Consider the following 20,599-nt stretch of genomic DNA (forward strand, 5'->3'; position numbering starts at 1 on the left):
CACCTGTCAGACCTACGAAAGCTGACCATATCCTTGAGAGACCATCGTCGTTCGCGTTGGCCGTCCCCGCTCGGTGTTGCACGGTGAAGTGGAAGTCCTGGAGCGCGAGGAACCACTGAGTCACCCTGGTGTTGGTGTCCTTCGCTCGGGCCATCCACTGTAGAGGGGCGTGGTCTGTAATCAGGGTGAACTGGTGGCCGAGGAGGTAGTAGCAGAGCTCCAGGACTGCCCACTTGACGGCCAGTGCCTCCTTCTCGACGTCAAGCAGGCCGCGGGGCTGCCAGCCGAAGAGGAACTTGAAAGGGGTAAACCCGGTGGACGCCTGGGGTACCTCCCGGATGCCGGAGCTTGCAGAGGTCAGCCATCACCCGGGACATGAAGGGGGTTCCCTGGTCAGTCAGTATCAGGGATGGTAGGCCGACCCGAATACTCAACAGGAAGAGCTCCTGGGCAATGGCTTTCGCGGTGGCTTTGCAGAGTGGGATGGCCTCAGGGTAGCGGATGGCATAGTCCAGGATGACCAGGATGTGTTCGTGTCCCCGGGCGGACTTTGGCAGCGGCCCCACCCTTACGAAAAATAACCATGGTTTTATTATAGTAAAACTGTAGTAACCCATGGTTTTTTGGCGTGTTGACTACCATTTGTATAACCACAGATTTACTACAAATACCATGGTTAAACTATGGTTAATTTAGCAAAACCATGGTTAATTTGTGGTTACCATGGTTTAACTATAGTAACCATGGTTTTTTGGTTTTATTTGTAGTAAAACCATGGTTAATTTTCATAAGGGCACTAGGTCCATTCCGATCCTCTCGAAGGGCACCTCAATGATGGGCAACGGAATCAGCGGGCTGGGGTGAGGGGTGCGTGGCGACATCCGCTGACAGGTGGGACAGGCCTGACAGAATCGTTTCACCTTGGCCTCCAGGCCCGGCCAGTGAAAACGGTCGCGGATGCGTTGGATGGTGTTTTGGGCCCCCAGGTGGCCGGCCATGGGATGGGCGTGCGCCAGTTCCATCACTGCTCCTGTCTTGGTCCGTGGGACCACCAGCAAAGTTTTCTCCTCCCCCCTCCGCTGGGCAACAAAGTACAGCAGGCCGTTTTTGACCACAAAGTGAGGTGTTGGGTGGGGTGCCGGTTGGAGGTCCTTCCCATCGGCGACCCTCACTTGGGCCCAGCAGTGTTTGAGGCGGTCGTCCTCGTGCTGCTCTCGGGCAAAGGCCCCAGCCCCAGTTCCCTCCTGGAAGAGGTCATAATAGAAGTTAGGGTTATGATGTGACGACTCACCCTCTCTGAGGCTGTCCGAGGGCAGCAGCACGGGACGCCGTCAGGGCTTCGTGGTTATCCGGTGTGGGGGGCGGATCCCGGCGGGGCTGACAGGCTGGCTCGTGGAGGCGAAGAGGCGGTTGAACCCCGGCCAATCCCTGCCAAGGAGGACCGGTACTGGCAGATCCTTGACGATCCCGATTCCACCGACCAGGCACCAGGGGGCGCCGTGATGGTGACGCGCCGCGCCGGTACTTCTCTTGTATCTCCGTGGACACAGGTGATGGGCAGTCTGGCTTTGGGTTCCGGCCGTGGACGAAGGACAGTTGGCCGGACAAGGGTCCTGTACGCCGTGGCTATGCATCAGTTTTCATTTATACAGTTCGCGTAGAATTGATGCGCTGTTAGATCTTTGAGAGGTGCACATCATGCTACGGTGCAGGATGTGCGTCTACGCTTAGGCTACGGCATACGTTCAACGCAGATGTATAAATCAGCCTTTATACAACACTTATTCAAAAGGAAGAGCCACTCGTTCTGCGGGTCATATGTCATTTCTGTGTCACTGCACATGCGCAGTCCTTTCAGTTTCGTGGTTCAATATGATCGAGTGTTTACATGCACTCTCATTCATATTAGAAGAGGAATAAACCACCCCCTTCAATTGGATCGATTAAGGTGTTTTACATGAGGGCTTTTCAGTCCGATTTAGCTGTAAATTCGATTAAAATTTCCGCCACTCGGAAAGCGAGTGGCGCCGATACAGGATGGCTGCCTCCGTGACGTGCTCTGCAGTTGTTTTTGTGTTTTTGTTAGTTTGTCCTGTCTTTAGTTATATTCCTGCAATCAGTTTCACCAGGGACGAATTGCTGGATATTCGGCAACACACATCTCCCGATATTTCACCGGTTTTCGACTATTCTGATGTTTTGCTGGACATTCTTGTCGGCGGAGCGGCTGCGCTGATCACACGCTTCAAGAGGACGCGCAGACGGGGAAAAAGAGCTGGTGCGCTCGTGAGACTCAGAAAACGCGGATTTCGAACGCCGTTGCCTAGCATCCATCTGGCAAATCTCCGCTCTCTACCCAACAAAACAGACGAACTGCTTCTGCTCTCTCGGACAAATAAAGATTTCTCCTACTCTGCTGCTCTGTGTTTCACGGAAACTTGGCTGAATGACACCATACCGGACAGCGCGCTCCATCTGCCGGACTTTCAGCTGTTTAGAGCGGATCGCGACGCAGAATCAACGGGGAAATCGCGCGGCGGCGGGACATGCTTTTACATCAATGAATGGTGGTGTACAGATGTAACTGTGTTAAAGAAGACGTGCTGCTCAAATCTCGAAACGCTCTTCATTAACTGCAAGCCATTCTATTCGCCGCGGGAGATTCATTCGTTCATTCTGGTTAGTGTTTACATCCCTCCTCAAGCGCACGTGAGCTCAGCTTTACAGAAACTCGCTGAGCAGATCACAGAGACAGAACAACAACACCCAGACTCTGTTTTAATCATTCTTGGGGACTTTAATAAAGCCAATCTCTCCCGTGAACTGCCAAAATACAGACAGCATGTTACTTGTCCCACAAGAGACAGTAATATATTGGATCACTGTTACACAACAATAAAGGATGCATTTCACTCTGTTCCACGAGCAGCTTTGGGACGTTCTGATCACCTTCTGGTTCATCTTATACCGACCTACAGGCAGAAACTAAAATCAGCTAAACCTGTATTAAGGACTGTAAAAAGATGGACTAATGAAGCAGAGCAGGATTTACAATCTTGTTTTGACCTCACTGATTGGAGTGTTTTTGAAGCTGCTGCCACCGATCTGGATGAACTCACAGAGACCGTAACATCATATATCAGTTTCTGTGAGGATATGTGTATTCCTACCAAGACTCAACTAAATTACAACAATGACAAACCGTGGTTCACTGCAAAACTCAGACAGCTCCGTCAGGCCAAAGAAGATGCTTACAGGAAGGGGGACAATGTCTTGTATAAACAGGCTAAATACACACTGGAAAAGGAGATCAAAGTGGCAAAGAGGAATTATTCTGAAAAAATAAGGACTCAGTTCACTTTGAACGACTCCGCATCAGTGTGGAAAAGCCTAAAGAAGATCACCAATTACAAGACACCACCCCCCAGCACTGTGAAGAATCAACGACTGGCAGACGATCTGAACGAGTTTTACTGCAGGTTTGAAAGAACACCCATCACCTGCCCTGAACACCTCCCCACACAACCATTCACACCATTCACAACTCCTGCAACCAACCCTGAATGCCTCTCCAAACAACCGTTCACACCATTCACAGCTCCTGCAACCCATCCTGATCACCTCACCAATCAACCGCTCTCACCATTCACAACTCCTGCAACCAACCCTGAATGCCTCTCCAAACAACTGTTTACACCACTCACAACTCCTGCAACCCACCCTGAACACCTCTCCAATCAAGCGCTCTCACCATTCACACCTCCTGCATCCCCCCTCTCCCCCACACCTGCAATACAGATCAGCGAGGATGCGGTGCGCCAGGTCTTCCGGAAGCAGAAAAGGAAAAAAGCACCAGGCCCAGATTGTGTTACACCAGCCTGTCTGAAATCCTGTGCTGACCAGCTGGCCCCCATCTTCACACAGTTCTTCAACAGATCGCTGGAACTTAGCGAAGTCCCTTCATGCTTCAAACGCTCCACCATCATCCCTATCCCAAAGAAATCCAAAATTACAGGACTAAATGACTACAGGCCTGTGTCTCTAACGTCTGTAGTCATGAAGTCATTTGAAAAACTGGTGCTGGCCCACCTGAAAGACATCACTGGACACTTGCTAGATCCTCTTCAGTTTGCCTACAGAGCAAACAGGTCTGTGGACGATGCAGTAAACATCGGACTGCATTATGTTCTGCAACACCTAGACAGACCGGGGACCTATGTGAGGATCCTGTTTGTGGACTTCAGCTCTGCCTTCAACACGATCATCCCAAACCTCCTCCTGCCCAAACTAACTCAGCTCTCCGTGCCCACCTCCGTCTGTCAGTGGATCAACAGCTTCCTGACAGACAGGCAGCAGCTAGTGAGACTAGGAAAATACACATCCAGCACCCGTACAATCAGCACCGGAGCTCCCCAGGGCTGTGTTCTCTCCCCACTGCTCTTCTCCCTGTACACTAATGATTGCACATCTAAGGACCCCTCTGTCAAGCTCCTGAAGTTTGCAGATGACACCACACTCATCGGCCTCATTCAGGACGGTGACGAGTCTGCTTACAGACAGGAGGTTAAAGAGCTGGCTGTCTGGTGGACTCTCAACAACCTGGAGCTTAACACGCTCAAAACAGTGGAGATGATCGTGGACTTCAGGAGAAACCCCCCTGCACTCCCCCCACTCACCATCATGAACAGCACTGTGACTGCAGTGGAGTCATTCAGGTTCCTGGGCACCACTATCTCTCAGGACCTGAAGTGGGACATTCACATTGACTCCATTGTGAAAAAGGCCCAGCAGAGGTTGTACTTCCTTCGCCAGCTGAGGAAGTTTATCCTGCCACAGGATCTGCTGAAACAGTTCTACTCCACCATCATCGAATCCATCCTCTGCACTTCAGTAACTGTCTGGTTCAGCTCAGCTTCTAAATCTGACCTCAGAAGACTACAGAGGGTAGTCCGGACTTCTGAGCGAATTATCGGTACAACCCTCCCATCTATTCAAGAACTGTACTTATCCAGAGTGAGCAAAAGGGCTGTTAAAATCACTCTGGACCCCTCACATCCAGCACACTCCCTCTTTGAACTGTTGCCATCTGGTCGACGCTACAGAGCACTGAGCACCAGAACGACCAGACACAGGAACAGTTTCTTCCCTCAGGCAATCCATCTTATGAACAGCTGATAATAACTGTGGGACACACTACACTATTTATATTTATATACACTACACTTTTTATCCAACACACATACTTAGCGTACACTTAAATCTTTTGCACATAATATACATGTACATACATGGAACACAATACACTACTTATATTTATATTTATATACACATACACTTATTTATCCAACACACATACTTAGCGTACAGTTAAAACTTTTCCACATAATATACATGTACATACATAAATGCTCATTTTAATATACCTGCCATACATTGTCAATTTGTATATTGTCAATCCTTACCCACCTACTTGTATTTTTTTTGTATTTTTTATTCCTTATTGTGTTTTTTGTTATTGTGTTATTGTTATGTTGCACTGCGGAGCTCTGTCACGAAAACAAATTCCTCGTATGTGTGAACATACCTGGCAATAAAGCTCATTCTGATTCTGATTCTGATTCTGATTACAAACTGATTATTTGGTTGCATGTAAACGTAGCCACTAGGTGAGTTTACATGGACACTTTTTGCATCCATCAGAATTAATTCATTCTGATTGACGAATCCAAACATAGTGTTTACATGAATGCAAAAAAAGTGATCAGGTTGACATGCGCGTTTATATGTCAAAAGCTTCTGATTCGATTTAATCTTTTGACATGCGGACACTGCATGAATATACAGAGTTTCCCACTGTTGTTGCATACTGTTTTAAAAAGCACACTAGATATTTATCTACTTAGGGTAGATTGACCTAATTAGGCGATGACCAGCACATGAACTGTTGTGCAGTACTGCTTACTTAAAAAAATAAATAAATTAATAAATAAATTAAGTGCCCCTTCCCACACTCAAAACTAGTCGTTTGTTGATGAGAGTCTTAAACAAGGACTCTGGTGGAATGTTGTCCTGATCCACTTCACAGATGCTGAGTGAAAGGGGAGTTTTATAATGATGGGACACATTTACATTTACATTTATTCATTTAGCTGAGGCTTTTATCCAAAGCGACTTACAATTGCTATATATGTCAGAGGTCGCGCGCCTCTGGAGCAACTAGGGGTTAAGTGTCTTGCTCACACAGTGGACACTTATATATGACACTTTATTTGCCAGGAAGAACAGCTCATTCTTCGTGGCATTATGCTATTTCTACTTTCAGTGCTTTCCAGTTTTGGTTTTCAATCTGATCAAGTGTTTACATGTCCTCTCGCTCGGATTATAAAAGGAATAAACCACCCCTTACAATCCGATCAAAATTTTAGTCGGATCTGGTCAATTCAATCCGACTGACATGTTTACATTGTACTTTTTATTCTGATTGTGCTCCAAGTTCTATTACGATCAGATTAGTAGGGGTCCATGTAAAGCAGCTACTGATGACATCCAAAGCCTCGGTTAGACTGACTAGTTCAGGAAGCGGTTCAATCTTATAAATTCACAGACCTCTGCCCTGTTAAGCTCAGCCATTTTCCAGTTTTAGACTAATAATATTGGCCCTCCTGCCTATTATAAGCAAATACTTGATTTACACAGCCATTTGATAGCCCCATTCATTTCAAGCCAATATGTTTATTACACAGTTATGTTATGGTATACAATCATTACCACTTGGATGAAAAGCTTCAATGCTTCATCTTGCATTCACTACTTGATCAATGAGGTCTTAAACAAAATCCCAAAAGGACGATTGTTGGCGTAATTGCGTAATTCATATTAAAATATACCCATACTAGCACTGGCTGCCTGCTGGCAAAAACTACCCTGAGGGGGGAAAACAGGCAGGCAGGCCAAGACGGGGCACAGCAAGGCAAGAGGAACATACACACATATGAAAATTACTCTCAGAATATAACCATTAAACAAGAAACCAGCAAAGGACTGCAGAAACAAGGAGAATAAATAGGGAGGAAGGTAACGAAGGAGACAGATGGAGTAACTAAAACAATAATGAGATAACAAGAAGGGTGGGGTCAGACAATAGACAGGAGAGCACATGGCACCAACAACAAACACATCTGGTGGCAACTAGGGCACACTAGCAGAACCGTGACAACAGAAAGCAGGCAAAACCTGAGCTATATTTGAAAAAGACAACACCTGAGATCTCGTCAGCCTTTCAGTTTCTTCTAAAAAACAAGGCTTTCTATTGGTAAAGTCAATATAAAAAAAACCTAATTGATGAGGAAAAATTAAGACAACTGCAAAAACGTTTCTTTCAGATATTCTGCTAAACTTTATGGTCAGGCAGAAGACTTTACCATTTCATCTTTCCCCAGCTCAGCATTGTCTGATCTCTCAGTGGTGCCGCCATCAACTGAAGTCTCATCTTTGCTTCTCTCCTCCTCACCTTTCACAAGCCATGCTGTTGAAATTCAGATAAATCACATGATTTAGAATACAACATAATCAGTCCAGTTTCACAGGTACAGATTGAGTCTGTTGCTAGTTTACAACAATACAAATTATATAATTATGTTAAAGGGTTAGTTCAGCCAAAAATGAAAATTAAGCCATAAATTACTCACCCTGAAGTCATCCTAGGTGTATATGACTTTCTTCTTTCAGACAAATTCAGTTGGGAGTTGTTTAAAAAGAATTATTTGATCTTTCAAGCTGTTGGATGCAACAAAAAAAAAGTGTCTCACATGGCTCCAGGGGGTAAACAAAGGCCTCCAGTAGCGAATCGATGCAATTTTGTAAGAAAAATATCCATTTTCAAAACGTTATAATCACTTTAATCAAGCTTGTGCTCACAGTAGTAAACAAAGCAGTTACAGGGGAATAACGTATGAGGTAATTTGCTCATGCGCCGCTCAGAAGTGATGTATGCGGAAATGCAGCAGAGAGATCAAAACAAAACAACGGTCACTAATTAGAAGTACAAAACAAGGATTTATTAAGAAGAATGTCTGAGAATTTTGATATAAGCCAAGAGGAGACTGGTTTTCCTTTGCTAAAGTAAGGAAACTGCTTCTCCTTCAGCAACTCGAGCTGTGTCCGAAAATGCTTTGGGAACGCCCTTCAGTGTGACCCGCTCAGAATAACATCAGTGTAATCAGTCCCATGAATGGGTGTGACATCATAGGCAGGTGACGTAGTGACCAGGAAGCTATAAAAGCACGTAAGGTGGAACGAGCATCAGCTTTCTGTCATTCAGCGAAGCTCTGTGTGTGTGTCAGTTACCATTACATTTCTGTCAGTCTTATTTACTGTTGTCTGTCATACAAAGTCAAGAGACTGGTTCCCTTAGTAAACTATTTAGCAGCGTGGAAGCCACTGCCAAATGTGTCTCATTGGGTCCTGCAGACTGTAGAAAAAGGTTATCGAATTCAATTCTGTGCTCCGCCACCACTTTTTAACGGGGTCTTTCCCACACTAGTGGGTCCCGAGCAGGCTCTGATATTGGAACAAGAAGTAAATACCCTTCTGAGGATGGAGGCCATCGAGGTGGTCTCTCCTCATGACAGAGAGTCCGGGTTCTACAGCAAATACTTTATACCGTATTTTTCGGACTATAGGTCGCACCTGAGTATAAGTCGCATCAGTCCAAAAATACGTCATGATGAGGGAAAAAACACATATAAGTCGCACTGGACTATAAGTCGCATTTATTTAGAACCAAGAACCAAGAGAAGACATTACCGTCTACAGCCGCGAGAGGGCACTCTATGTCTTCAGTGTAGGCTACAGGAGCACTGAGCAGCATCTCTGGCAGCATAGAGCGCCCTCTCGTGGCTCTAGATGGTAATGTTTTCTATTGGTTCATTTTTAGTTCATTTTTCTTGGTTCATGTCAAATTAATTTTGATAAATAAGTCGCACCTGACTATAAGTCGCAGGAGCAGCCAAACTATGAAAAAAAGTGCAACTTATAGTCCAGAAAATACGGTAGTTCCAAAGAAGGATGGGAGGTTGCGTCCGATTTTAGACCTGCGTCAGTTAAACCGCTCAGTCATGCGACTGAAGTTCAAAATGCTTACTATCAGGCAGGTCGTGTCTCATATCTCCATCCGTCCCAATCACAGGAAGTTTCTAAGGTTTGCTTTCAGGGGCAAAGCTTACCAATATCAAGTTCTTCCTTTTGGTCTAGCACTCTTACCCTGAACATTCACGTAGTGTGTGGATGTTGTGCTGGCTCCACTGCAACTCCAGGGCATCCACATACTAAATTATATCGACGATTGGTTGATTTTGGATCAATCAGAGCAGATGGTAGTTCGGCATCGAGATGTCGTTCTCGCCCATATGAAAAAGTTGGGGTTAAGATTAAACGGCAAGAAAAATGTGCTTTCTCCATTACAGAGGATCACTTATCTGGGATTGGTGTGGGATTCAACAGGCATGTCTGTCCCCTGCTCGTATCGAGTTGATCCTCACGTCAGTCAAGATAGGCCATAAGGTGAAGCCGTTTTCGTTTAATCCCGTTCCCATAATAGGGCACTAAATTATTTTCATCCCAATAAAAACACCTATTTGTTTTGAGCGCGAAAATGAAAGTTCTCCATGAGTAATCCTGCAGTTTATTTTTCATTAGTGTTTAAAGTCGGCAATAGTTCTTTCCTCGCGTAATCATATTTTTATCAGGAGTGATGAGGCAATCATCACGTGCTTCCCGCTAGACCAATAAGGTGGCCGCTTTTTGGAACGACATGTAAACATGAATCCAAGATGTCTGCGCCCTTGTCATCAATATTGAGTAGCAAAGACGAAGAAATTACGGCCAGACCTCCTTCAAAACTCCACAATAAGTATTCTAAACAATGCTATATGCAGCTCACGTCCATACATAAAGAAGAAATACAGGATTTTTCACGCACACGATGGGATACATTCAGAAACAGCGCCAAACGGTGGCTTGGCTTGCAGGGTGAGACTCAGAGAATAGCAGAAACATACAAACATTGTCTAGAAATTGAATTTGACAATGTTCCCGAAGACGCTGGGTTTCACCCCACTTGCTACAGGCGTTTCATTGACAAAAAGCGCTTGGATGCGGCCGAGAAACGGGTCACACAGCATCCTGAAGCTCAAGATGCTCAGTCTGTGCCATCAGGTAGTAGTACCTCAACAATTGAATGTCCGACAAAGAAACTTCGATCCAGGACGGGCCTGCCAGTAGCTTGTGCAGGTCCTGTGCTTCCTGCCTTGTGCATAATTTGTAAGAAAACGGACAAGTACATTACGGTTGCAGGCAAACGCCAGAAGGACCATCTTTCACAGGCAGAAACGTTGTCAGCAGGTAGGTAAAAAGTACACACACACACACACACACACACGTTTGAAGTTTTATGTCGTATGCTGTGTACCATGGCTAACTTTCAATTACATAGATTTGCATTATTTTGCATACAGCTACAGTCAGAACACTCAATATTGTTTAACTGTTATAACACAGTTTGGTAACACTTTACAATAAGGTTCATTAATGTATTGACTAACATGAATTAACCATGAGCAATACATTTGTTACTCTATTTGTTAATCTTTGTTAATGTTAGTTAATAGAAATAGAGCTGTTCATTGTTTGTTCATGTTAGTTCACAGTGCATGAACTAATGTTAACAAGATTTTAATAAAGTATTAGTAAACGTTGAAATTAACATGAACAAATATTAATAAATGCTGTATATGTGCAGTTCATGATAACTAATGTAGTTAACTAATGTTAACTAACGAACCTTATTGTAAAGAGTTAAACCACAGTTTTTACTTAATGTTTTAATTTACAAATTAATTTAAATATAGTCTGCTTTATTTACAGGCCAGTTACTGAAAGCTGCTGAGATGAAGGAAGACACTAGCATTCTTGTGCATATTCGAGACAAAGACTGTGTGTGTCTGGAGGTGCGATACCACAAGTCCTGTTACAGACAGTACACCAGGTTCCTGACAAAGTCTACTGCAACAGTTACTGGGACCTCAGATGAACAGTAAGTTATTATATTGTATTATCAAATAATAATGAGTAATTCCCTCACATTATTGCATATTTCTAAAGTAAAGCATTGACCACCTACTTAGACTGCATATTGCCATTTTGTCTGTAAACACAGTTTTGACTGTAATTCAATATGATAAAATGTGTAGTGGTTTGTGAAGGAAATTATATATTATATATAATTTATTTATTACCATGTATTTTCTTTCTGAAAAATAAATGTAAAAAACTTCTCAAATCGCTTGGTCAATTGCTTTCAATTTGCTACTATTTATACTATATTTAAAATGGAAGCAATTGTGAAATAGTTATGGCACATAAAATATTTACTTTGCTGTTTTTAATGTGTTTTCTTTTTAGAAATGAGCCAACCTTCGATGCCAGCTACAAGATGTTCTGTGAGCGGATCATCCGCCATAGAATAATTGTAAACCAAGAGGTGCTGACAATGACGCAGCTCAGAAGAAACTTTTTAAATCTTGTGAAAAAACATGAAGATCTTGATGCTTCAAACTACAGGTAATTTAAATACCATGAGTTTCTTTTGCAGCTTTGTAAAAAAAATTTGTGCAACATTTTATTTTTTCTCACAAAAATGGAATTCATAATAATGAAATCATAATTATATTTTATGATGTGTAGAAGCTGATACACAGTGTATTTCAACTAAATATTTTTCAGTGTGAATATATCTTTTTTTACATACTGTTGTGATTATCTGTCACTGTATCTTTGTTTCAGGCAGGATAAATTGAAGAGGAGGTTGACCCGTGATTTCCCCCAGCTGGTGTTTCACTCCCCCAACAAGCGCAACATCAGTGAGCTGGTTTTTGTTGAGACACTGTCTGCTGATAAGCTGATAGACAGGCTACCTCATCCATCAGGTACAGAAACAACTGAGTCAACTGAGGTAACTAGCCAAAGTGATGGTGAAAACACGGCAAGTACAAAAGCTGGTCCGCAAAGACCAGGTTCAATGGCCTCTATCAATACTACAGAGGACACAAGGACACTTTATAGTGCGGCATTGATATTAAAGATGCTTCTATGTGACTCTCCTGGTATGAAATGCCCATGGCCACCCACGTCAGATGATTTAAATATGAACGAAGCAAAATCTGTTGTACCACTCGAACTGTACAATCTGATTTCATGGATTATCGGTGCAACTGAGGAACCAACACTGGCCCATTATGTAGATATTCCAGATGATTTGAACTTAAAAGTGATCTCTGTTTGTCAAGACATTGTGTATCTCGCATCTAAGGGCCGGAGGCAGACACCTAAATCATTGTGTCTTGGTCTAACTATTCGCCATTTAACAGGTTCATCACAAATTGTGTCACTTCTAAATAGACTAGGACATTGTGCATCATGGGACACAGTTGTCAGTCTAGACACTAGCCTTGCCCAACTTCAACTAGTAGAGAGCAGAGACAAAATACCAAAGGGATTCTCAAAGAAGGTTCCTACAATACTTGTGTGGGACAATATTGACTTTGGGGAGGAGACACTGTCAGGTCGTGGAACAACACACCACACAAATGGGATTATGCTGCAAAGTACTGTAGTCGAAGCTGTGTTAACAACAAACAGACAACCTCTACAGAAGGGAGTTCCCACGTTCAAAGCACCCCCTAGCATCCCTATAGAACAGTACCATCAGTCTAAAAGACAAGGACCACAGAACTTATCTCATCATGCAAGTATTCCATTACAGGCGGACACATACAAATTGAACACCATGTCTGCTGCACAAACTGAACTGGCATATGTTTTTGTAAAGTCCATAGATGCTGAAAGATGCACAATCCCAAGCTGGAAAGGTTTCCATACGTTGCTTCAAGGTGATGACACTCTGCAAAAGTCAGCACTGTATTATCTTCCAGTCATTGAGGCTTCACCGACAGAGATGTCCACAGTAAACACAATTCTGAAGCGAAGTGTCCAAATTGCTGATCAGCTAGAACTGGACCATATAGTATTAGTTTTTGACCAAGCTATATATGCCAAAGCTCAGCAAATCCGCTGGAGAGACGATGACTTTACTCGGCGTATAGTGATTAGACTAGGTGAATTTCACACATGCATGTCCTATCTGGGCATTCTAGGAAAAAGGTTTTGGAGATGCAGGACTGCAAGACATACTCATTGAGTCTGAAGTTGTTGCCCCAGGATCCATCAATGGAGTGATCAGTGGTCATCACTACAACCGCAGCATGAGGGCACACAAACTTCTGTATGAGAGTCTGCAACGCATCAGAATTCTCACCTTCTTAGACTCTTTGCCACCAGATGAAAGAGATGAGTGTATGGATGTCATCAATGAGATCAAATGTGCATTCCAGGACAGAACAATGGATGTTTTGTGTGCAAATGAGACCTTTGACAAAATGTGTTCAAAATATGCAGACTTTGTGAAAAGAAGAAGTGCAGAAAATCCAACGTTTGCCTTCTGGAGTTCATACATCGACATGGTACAGACACTCCTTCTGTTTGTGAGAGCAACACGAGAATCGGACTGGCAGCTTCACCTGTCAACAGTGCGCTTGATGATGCCATGGTTTTTTGCGTACGATCGTGTAAACTATGCTAGGTATTTGCCTTCATACTGGCTGGAAATGGTCAATTTGCCCATCACACATCCTTCTTGCCACAGTGAGCTCAGTGTTAAAGGCCAGTGGACTGTCCAACGTCAAAGTTTCCATGGATTTGCCTCAATTGCTTGTGACCAGGCCATTGAGCAAACATGCAACAGAGATTCCAAGACAAAAGGTGGTTGGACAGGGTTAACACAGAATAGAGCTGCAGTATATCGCTGGATATTGTCACAGCATGAAAGGGCTGCCATAGCAAGACAATGTGAGGCAATGGCAGGTAAATCTCCTGATATAAGGAAACGAAAAGACCTTGACAGTACACGAATTTATGCTGATGAAAAGGCTGTGACCAGAATAATTTCCACCCTAGATTCCATGTTGAATCCTTTTGACACACACCAAGATGGCATTGTGTGTCTTAGCTCTGGGATAGTCGCAGCTGAAGAAATCATGAGGGATTTGCTCGCAGCTCTGGAAAAGGGGGAAAACGCTGTCAAACAGTTTATGGACCAAAGACTGTTATCACCATCAGTTGATATATTCGCTCCTATAAAAACACAAAAACTAAAGACCTTCAGTGACCAAAGAAAGACAAAGAATAAATCTGCAGCAGGCAAGGAAGTGATTCTGCGTGCCGACAATAAGCTATTCTCCAGACTACTCATCATTGGTCAAAGTAGAAAGATTGACCTGCGGGAAATTCTGTCCTACTCCTTGGGAACTGTGTCATATCCTTTAGCCAGTGCTGATGGTTCACTTGCTAAAACAAACAAATCAGCTCTTCTGGATTTATTGCAAACCAAAGGTGGAGACTGTTTAGTTGACAAAGTTCCGGCAGATGGAGCTATTCTCTTTGATGGCATGGCAGTCATTCAAGGCATTCGGTCCATACCAAGTACCTTCGGAGAGCTTGCTGACACCATACTGCAGTACATGGTCAAGCTTGCTCTGAAGCACAACTGTACACGGATGGACTTTGTGATTGACCAGTATCCGGAAACGAGTATTAAAAATCTAGAACGGTCACGTAGAGCTGGTGGTGGTACACAACTGGTGAAAATTTATGGACGGGATCAGAAAATGCCAACACAATGGAAAAAGTTTCTGTCAGATGGAACAAACAAAGAGGCTCTGGCAGAATTCCTCTATGTTATGTGGCGAGATGCTAATCTTACCACTGTGGGCAAGAACTTAAGCTTGTACATAGCACATGGTCACCTGTGTCACTGCGTGACTGTAATGGAGGGACTACAAACTCTCAGTGCTGTAGAAGATCTGACATGTGATCATGAGGAATGTGACACCAGAGTGTTTTTACATGCACAACATGCTGCGCAGGAACATCAAACCGTAGTCATCAAGAGCCCTGATACTGATGTGGCAGTGATTGCTTTAAGTCTGCAGCCAGATTTACAATGTAGGTTATATTTTTTCACGGGGGTTGGCAACAAAACAAGAATCATTGACTTAGCTAAGGTCTCATCAGCTCTTGGCACCAATGTGTGTTTGGCACTTATTGGAATCCATACCTTCTCAGGTTGTGACTCTACAAGCGCCTTTAATGGCAAAGGCAAAAGAAAGGCATTTTCTGTTGCTTGCGAGAAAGAGGAGTACATGACTGCATTTACAAATCTGGGTAGCAGTTTTAACCTGGACCAGTCTACCTTTGAACCACTTTGCAAATATGTGTGCCACCTGTACGGCCAGTCATCTGCCAAAAATGTGAACGATGCAAGATACAAAGCATTCTGCATGGCATCGTCGGCTTTGCCAGAACTATCCATGCCCCCGACAAGTGACGCCCTGTACCAACACTGCAAAAGGGCAAACTACCAAGCAGCCATAATGAGACATTCTCTGAAAGGTATAATGTGTGCCCCTTCACCCGTTGGCTATGGATGGCACCTCGAGAATGGGGAGTTAACAGTGACCTGGATGACTAGAAATCCTGCCCCTGAAAGTGTGTTGCAGGTAGTCCACTGCAGTTGCAAGCAAGGCAAATGTGAGACTGGAAGATGTTCCTGTATGTCTGCAAGACTGTCTTGTACTGATTTATGTCGGTGCCAAAATTGTGCAAATGTTTCCCAAGAAACAGAGGAAAGAGCTACATGGGCTGATGAGTCTGATGATAGTGATGGGGATGATACTGATGAGTAAAGACACACTGTGTCATATCTTAGGCTGATTTTGAGCTTGGGCAACGTTTACTTTGTTTTCTTTCTGTGATTACACAGGACCTATTGAAAAATGTGATGTATAAAACATCACAGTTTGGCTAAATTTACAATGTGTATGTTTAATTTCGATTGTTGCAAATTTGTAAGTACAAGTGTACTTTCTTCAAACGTGTTATACGTTATATTTAATGGTTTATATTCACACTTTAGTATACTAATGCACCAATACCTGTCTCAGATGTTTAGGTACGTGTATAAATGTCAGTTTGAGACATATTTTGAGTTGCTAAAATTAATATAAATAAAGATACAAGCAAAAACAACAGCATACAAATTGCGTTTTTCTTTTATTCACAATTTTATACATTTATGGATCGTGACAAAAAACTGCAGGATATTTTGCGGATAACTTTTAACATAAAGTCCAAAAGGGTGTTGTCAATGCAAAAATGATTTAAAAAAGAAGTGCCCAGGTGTGGGAATGAAAATCACTTTCTAGCCACTTTTTCCTAGTTCACCTTATGGCCTAAGAGAGTCAGAGAAGGCCAGTCACTCACTGTCACTGGTGTCAAAAGTATTCACATTCATTACTCAAGTAGAAGTATACAGTAGATACTAGGGTTTAAAAAGACTTTTGTAAAAGCTGAAGTATCAACTCAAACTTTTTACTCAAGTAAAACTGTAAAAGTATTGGTTTCAAAACTACTTAAAGTATAAAAGTAAAAGTAATGTAAGGAATAAAGATGCCATTAAGAACAAAAGCTTAGGGTGTGCCACAGGGGCCTTTTGTGCTCTACCCCACCTCCTCAAAAAACATTTTTCTAAAGGCCATAATGACTATACTATTATATTAAAATGTTCATGTTGAAAAATTTCGGATTCCTTAAAAGTTAGGTCCGACAAGTACATTCTGATTGACAGCTTTTTAAAAGCCCGAACCCATTTGCAGCTCGACGTTATTCAAATGTGTCTTTTGTCAAGAATGAATCATTTATACATGTTTGAACTGTATTCATGATTAACGTAGACTAGACCACTTGGAAGTTGGAATAAAGAAATAAAATAAGTCCTCTGTAACATTGTAACATCTCAGCACTCTAAATAGCCTATAAATAGACCAACACACCAATAAAACATTTCTTTCTTAAATTAAATGAAGATAAATTCTAAATTAAGATGGGTATTTGGCAATAATGAAATTAAGATAAAGGCTCCGCCTGATTTGCTTCGCCACTAGCAGCTGACATAAAAGAATAATGCCAACATTAGCCTACTCTGTCTACATTATGAATTTAAGACTCAATTAATATTTTGTTATAATTTTTAAAACCTTTAGCGTTACTCACCGAGATTAGGCTAAGCCTACATGTTTTTGTAGAGGAAAATGATTGAAGCTTCTGTAGATGGCTTCAGCACATTCCTGCGCTCACTGATGGTGCATCCAGCAATATAACCCACTGGATCCTTATACTCATTATAAACATGGTCAAAACTCTTCCACACCTCAGACTTTGCTTTAGATGCTGGTGCAACCAAAACGTAATCGCCAGAGGTAAGCCTCTGTTTCACCTACTCAGCATACATTTTTGCATTTCTTTCTCGAGCTAATCGAAACACATCACATGACCGCTCATTTACCAAACTGGAGCGCAAGCGCGAGCCCGTATAAAATTATATAAATTAAGCCTGAACCAGAACAAACCGGCGGTTCTCGTTGGGTTCGGGCAAAGATCTTCAGCTCTGGTAATGAGTTACAAAGTTGGTATAGCCTACTTATCACAACATTGTGGTGTTGTGATAGCTTAATTTGCGGAGGAAAGCACCCATTTGATAAATGAGCCAGTAGTTGAGAAATAATAACTTTTAAGAAATATATTTTTTAATAAATGAAGCCAACACTGGCTGTCCTTGCTGTAGTGTGATGTGATTTGTGTCATGTGCAGGTGTGATGGATCGCATACAAACCAATAGGGTGTCGGAATGGTATATTTTTATACTTCTCATCCAATCACAATCAAATTCACTCCATTCGGATTGCGCGATTTATCTGAATAGGTTTTTTGTTGTTTTTCCTTTTTTTTTTAATGATGACAAGCCGAAATGAAATAGCAGTAACGAACCTATTTTTAAAATGCAAGGAGTAGAAAGTACAGATAATTGAGTGAAAATATAAGGAGTAGAAGTAAAAAGTCGGTTGAAAAATAGTCCCAGGAGTTCTGGCGAGAGTGCGTCGGGACAGGGTCCGTCTTCTATTAGTAGCCCGTTCTGGCTGGGCCAAGTATGGTTGTCAGATCTGATCCCGCTCCTCGACGGCTCTCCATGGGAGATTCCTGTCAGGAGGGATCTCCTCTCGCAGGCGGAGGGCACGATATTTCACCCCCACCTGGAGCTATGGAAGTTAAGCTACATCTCATAGCTTCTGGTCTCTCAACCGAGGTTGTTGAGACCATCCTCCAATCCAGAGCTCCCTCAACAAGGAAACTGTATGCCTTGAAGTGGAAACTTTTCACTTCTCGGTGCAGAGATCACCAATTTGACCCAGTTAACTGCCCAGATGTGACAGTACTGGAATTCCTGCAGCCCTGTTTCTCCGCAGGGTTGACTCACTCCACCCTGAAGGTCTACTTGGCGGCCATTGCAGCCTACCATGCCCCTCTCAGGGGCCAGTCAGACAGACACCCCCTAGTTATACGTTTCCTCCGCTGTGTGCTGAGGCCTCCGGTACGATCTCGTGTCCCCATGTGGGACCTGGCTTTGGTGCTAAAAGCTCTTTGTAAGCCTCCTTTCGAGCCTATTGAAGAAATCGCTGATCGCTATCTCACGATTAAAACTGCCTTTCTTCTAGCTATCACTTCTTTAAAAAGAGTGTTGGGGATCTTCAGGCCCTCTCAGTGGACCCTTCCTATTTAGACTTTGCACCCGGCATGGCCAAAGTGTTTCTCTACCCTTGAGCGGGGTATGTCCCGAAGGTTCCCTCAGTTACCCCACAGCCTATCGTACTGCAGGCCTTCAGTCCTCCTCCCTTCAGGAAGCCAGACCAGCAGAAGCTAAACTGTATGTGTTCAGTGCGAATACTGGACGCATATGTCCACAGAGTTGCCATGTGGAGAAAGGCGGACCAACTCCTAGTATGCTATGGTCCCCCTAAGAGTGGTCTTCCAGCCTCAAAACAGACCCTCAGTCGGTGGATAGTGGATGCAATTACTCTTGCCTCTGAGTCCTCTATTCTCCCCTCACCAGTGGGAGTTGAGGCTCACTCAGCCCGAAGTATGGCAGCCTCCAAGGCCTTCTTGTCAGGTGTGTCTATGCAGGACATCTGCAATGCAACTGGTCCATGCCCCTCACAATTGTCAGATTTTATGGTTTAGATCTGCGAGCCACTCCCGGCTCTTCTAATCGCTTGCCTTAGCTGTGCTTCTTGTATACACACTTGTATAACACATGTTATTTATAGTTGGTCACGCTGAAGGTCGTTCCCAAAGTATTTTCGGACCCAGCGTCTCGTTCCCTTCGGGGAACCATGGTTACATACGTGACCTGGGATGTTCCTTTGCTCATGTTAACAAACGTTGATTTTCATGAGACTCACCGTTGCATGCACAATGCTGACCTCATACATCATTACCCCGTAACTGCTTTGTTTACATACATTTTGAATATGGATAAAATACACATCGATTTTCACTACATTTCTGGAATATGCATCTGAAATAGCATTTAGCCAACAGTTTATATATCTCAGAGGGGACATGGATTCATTTAAACTGCAGTTACAAATGCATTAATAGGCTTAATGATTTTTAACATAAAACGTTGAATAATGACATTTGAAATAATTGAAAACATGGGAAGTTGAGTCATTGAGATTCAACCGATTCATTCAAACGGCTGGTTCATTCAATAAGTAAACACCGTCCATTGCTTAGAGACGCAAAACAGTCTTGTAATATGTTTGGAACTACTTTCTTTGGCAAAACTGAGCAAAAACAAGCAATATTATGTCTAAAATGTAAGTCACTTATTGCTTTACTGAACTTGTATAAAATTATTATTAAATGTGATTATGCATCTGCAGAAAAACGTTACTCTTTGTGTATAAATATAAAAAGCATATAGAAGAATTATTGCCGTCTACAATTTAGAATGCCTGGAATATTGAGTTTTAATAGACTGATAAATCAATGTGCGTTCAATCTGTGTATGATTCGGTGATATAGACTACTTGATAACGTCAGATTGCACATCATTACAACAATACTTACTATATCTGTCACGACCGGGATACCAGGATACAAGTAGAGAGAACCAATTGCGGGTATGTCTTTATAAAAGGGGCAATCCAAAGAATAAACAGTCCAGGCAGGGGTCGATATCCAACAAATCCAAAACATAAACAAAACACGAACACAAGGCAAGGGCACGACTAGATGACGGACATGAATTAACAAGGACTCCGTGACACATACTAAGACAGACTGGGTTAAATACACAGGGAGAGACAAACGCTAATGGGAATTTGACAGAGTGTAATGATTGATAACCAGTGACAGCTGGGTGCAATGATTTAGGCAGAGACGTGAGGAATGTGGTAGATGAAGTGACAGACACCGTGGGGAAGGAGGACATCTAGTGGATCCCCAGGGAACACAACCCAGACACTGTGACAATACCCCCCCTCTACGGAGCGGCTCCCAGACGCTCCACGACAAGACACAAAACAGA

The 20,599-nt window shown here is 43.1% G+C and overlaps 1 protein-coding gene across 1 annotated transcript in view; it reads right to left on the reverse strand.

Moving 5' to 3' along the window:
* Positions 1–20,599, reverse strand: part of LOC132155202 (carboxyl-terminal PDZ ligand of neuronal nitric oxide synthase protein-like) — a 50,098-nt gene that overhangs the window by 13,233 nt on the left and 16,266 nt on the right. Inside the window, exon 7 of the mRNA XM_059564066.1 lies at positions 7,422–7,525. Coding sequence (XP_059420049.1) covers positions 7,422–7,525 — 104 coding nt within the window. The remainder of the gene's footprint in view (positions 1–7,421; positions 7,526–20,599) is intronic.

This window comes from Carassius carassius, chromosome 12 (genome assembly GCF_963082965.1).
Source record: "Carassius carassius chromosome 12, fCarCar2.1, whole genome shotgun sequence".
Lineage (NCBI taxonomy): Eukaryota > Metazoa > Chordata > Actinopteri > Cypriniformes > Cyprinidae > Carassius > Carassius carassius.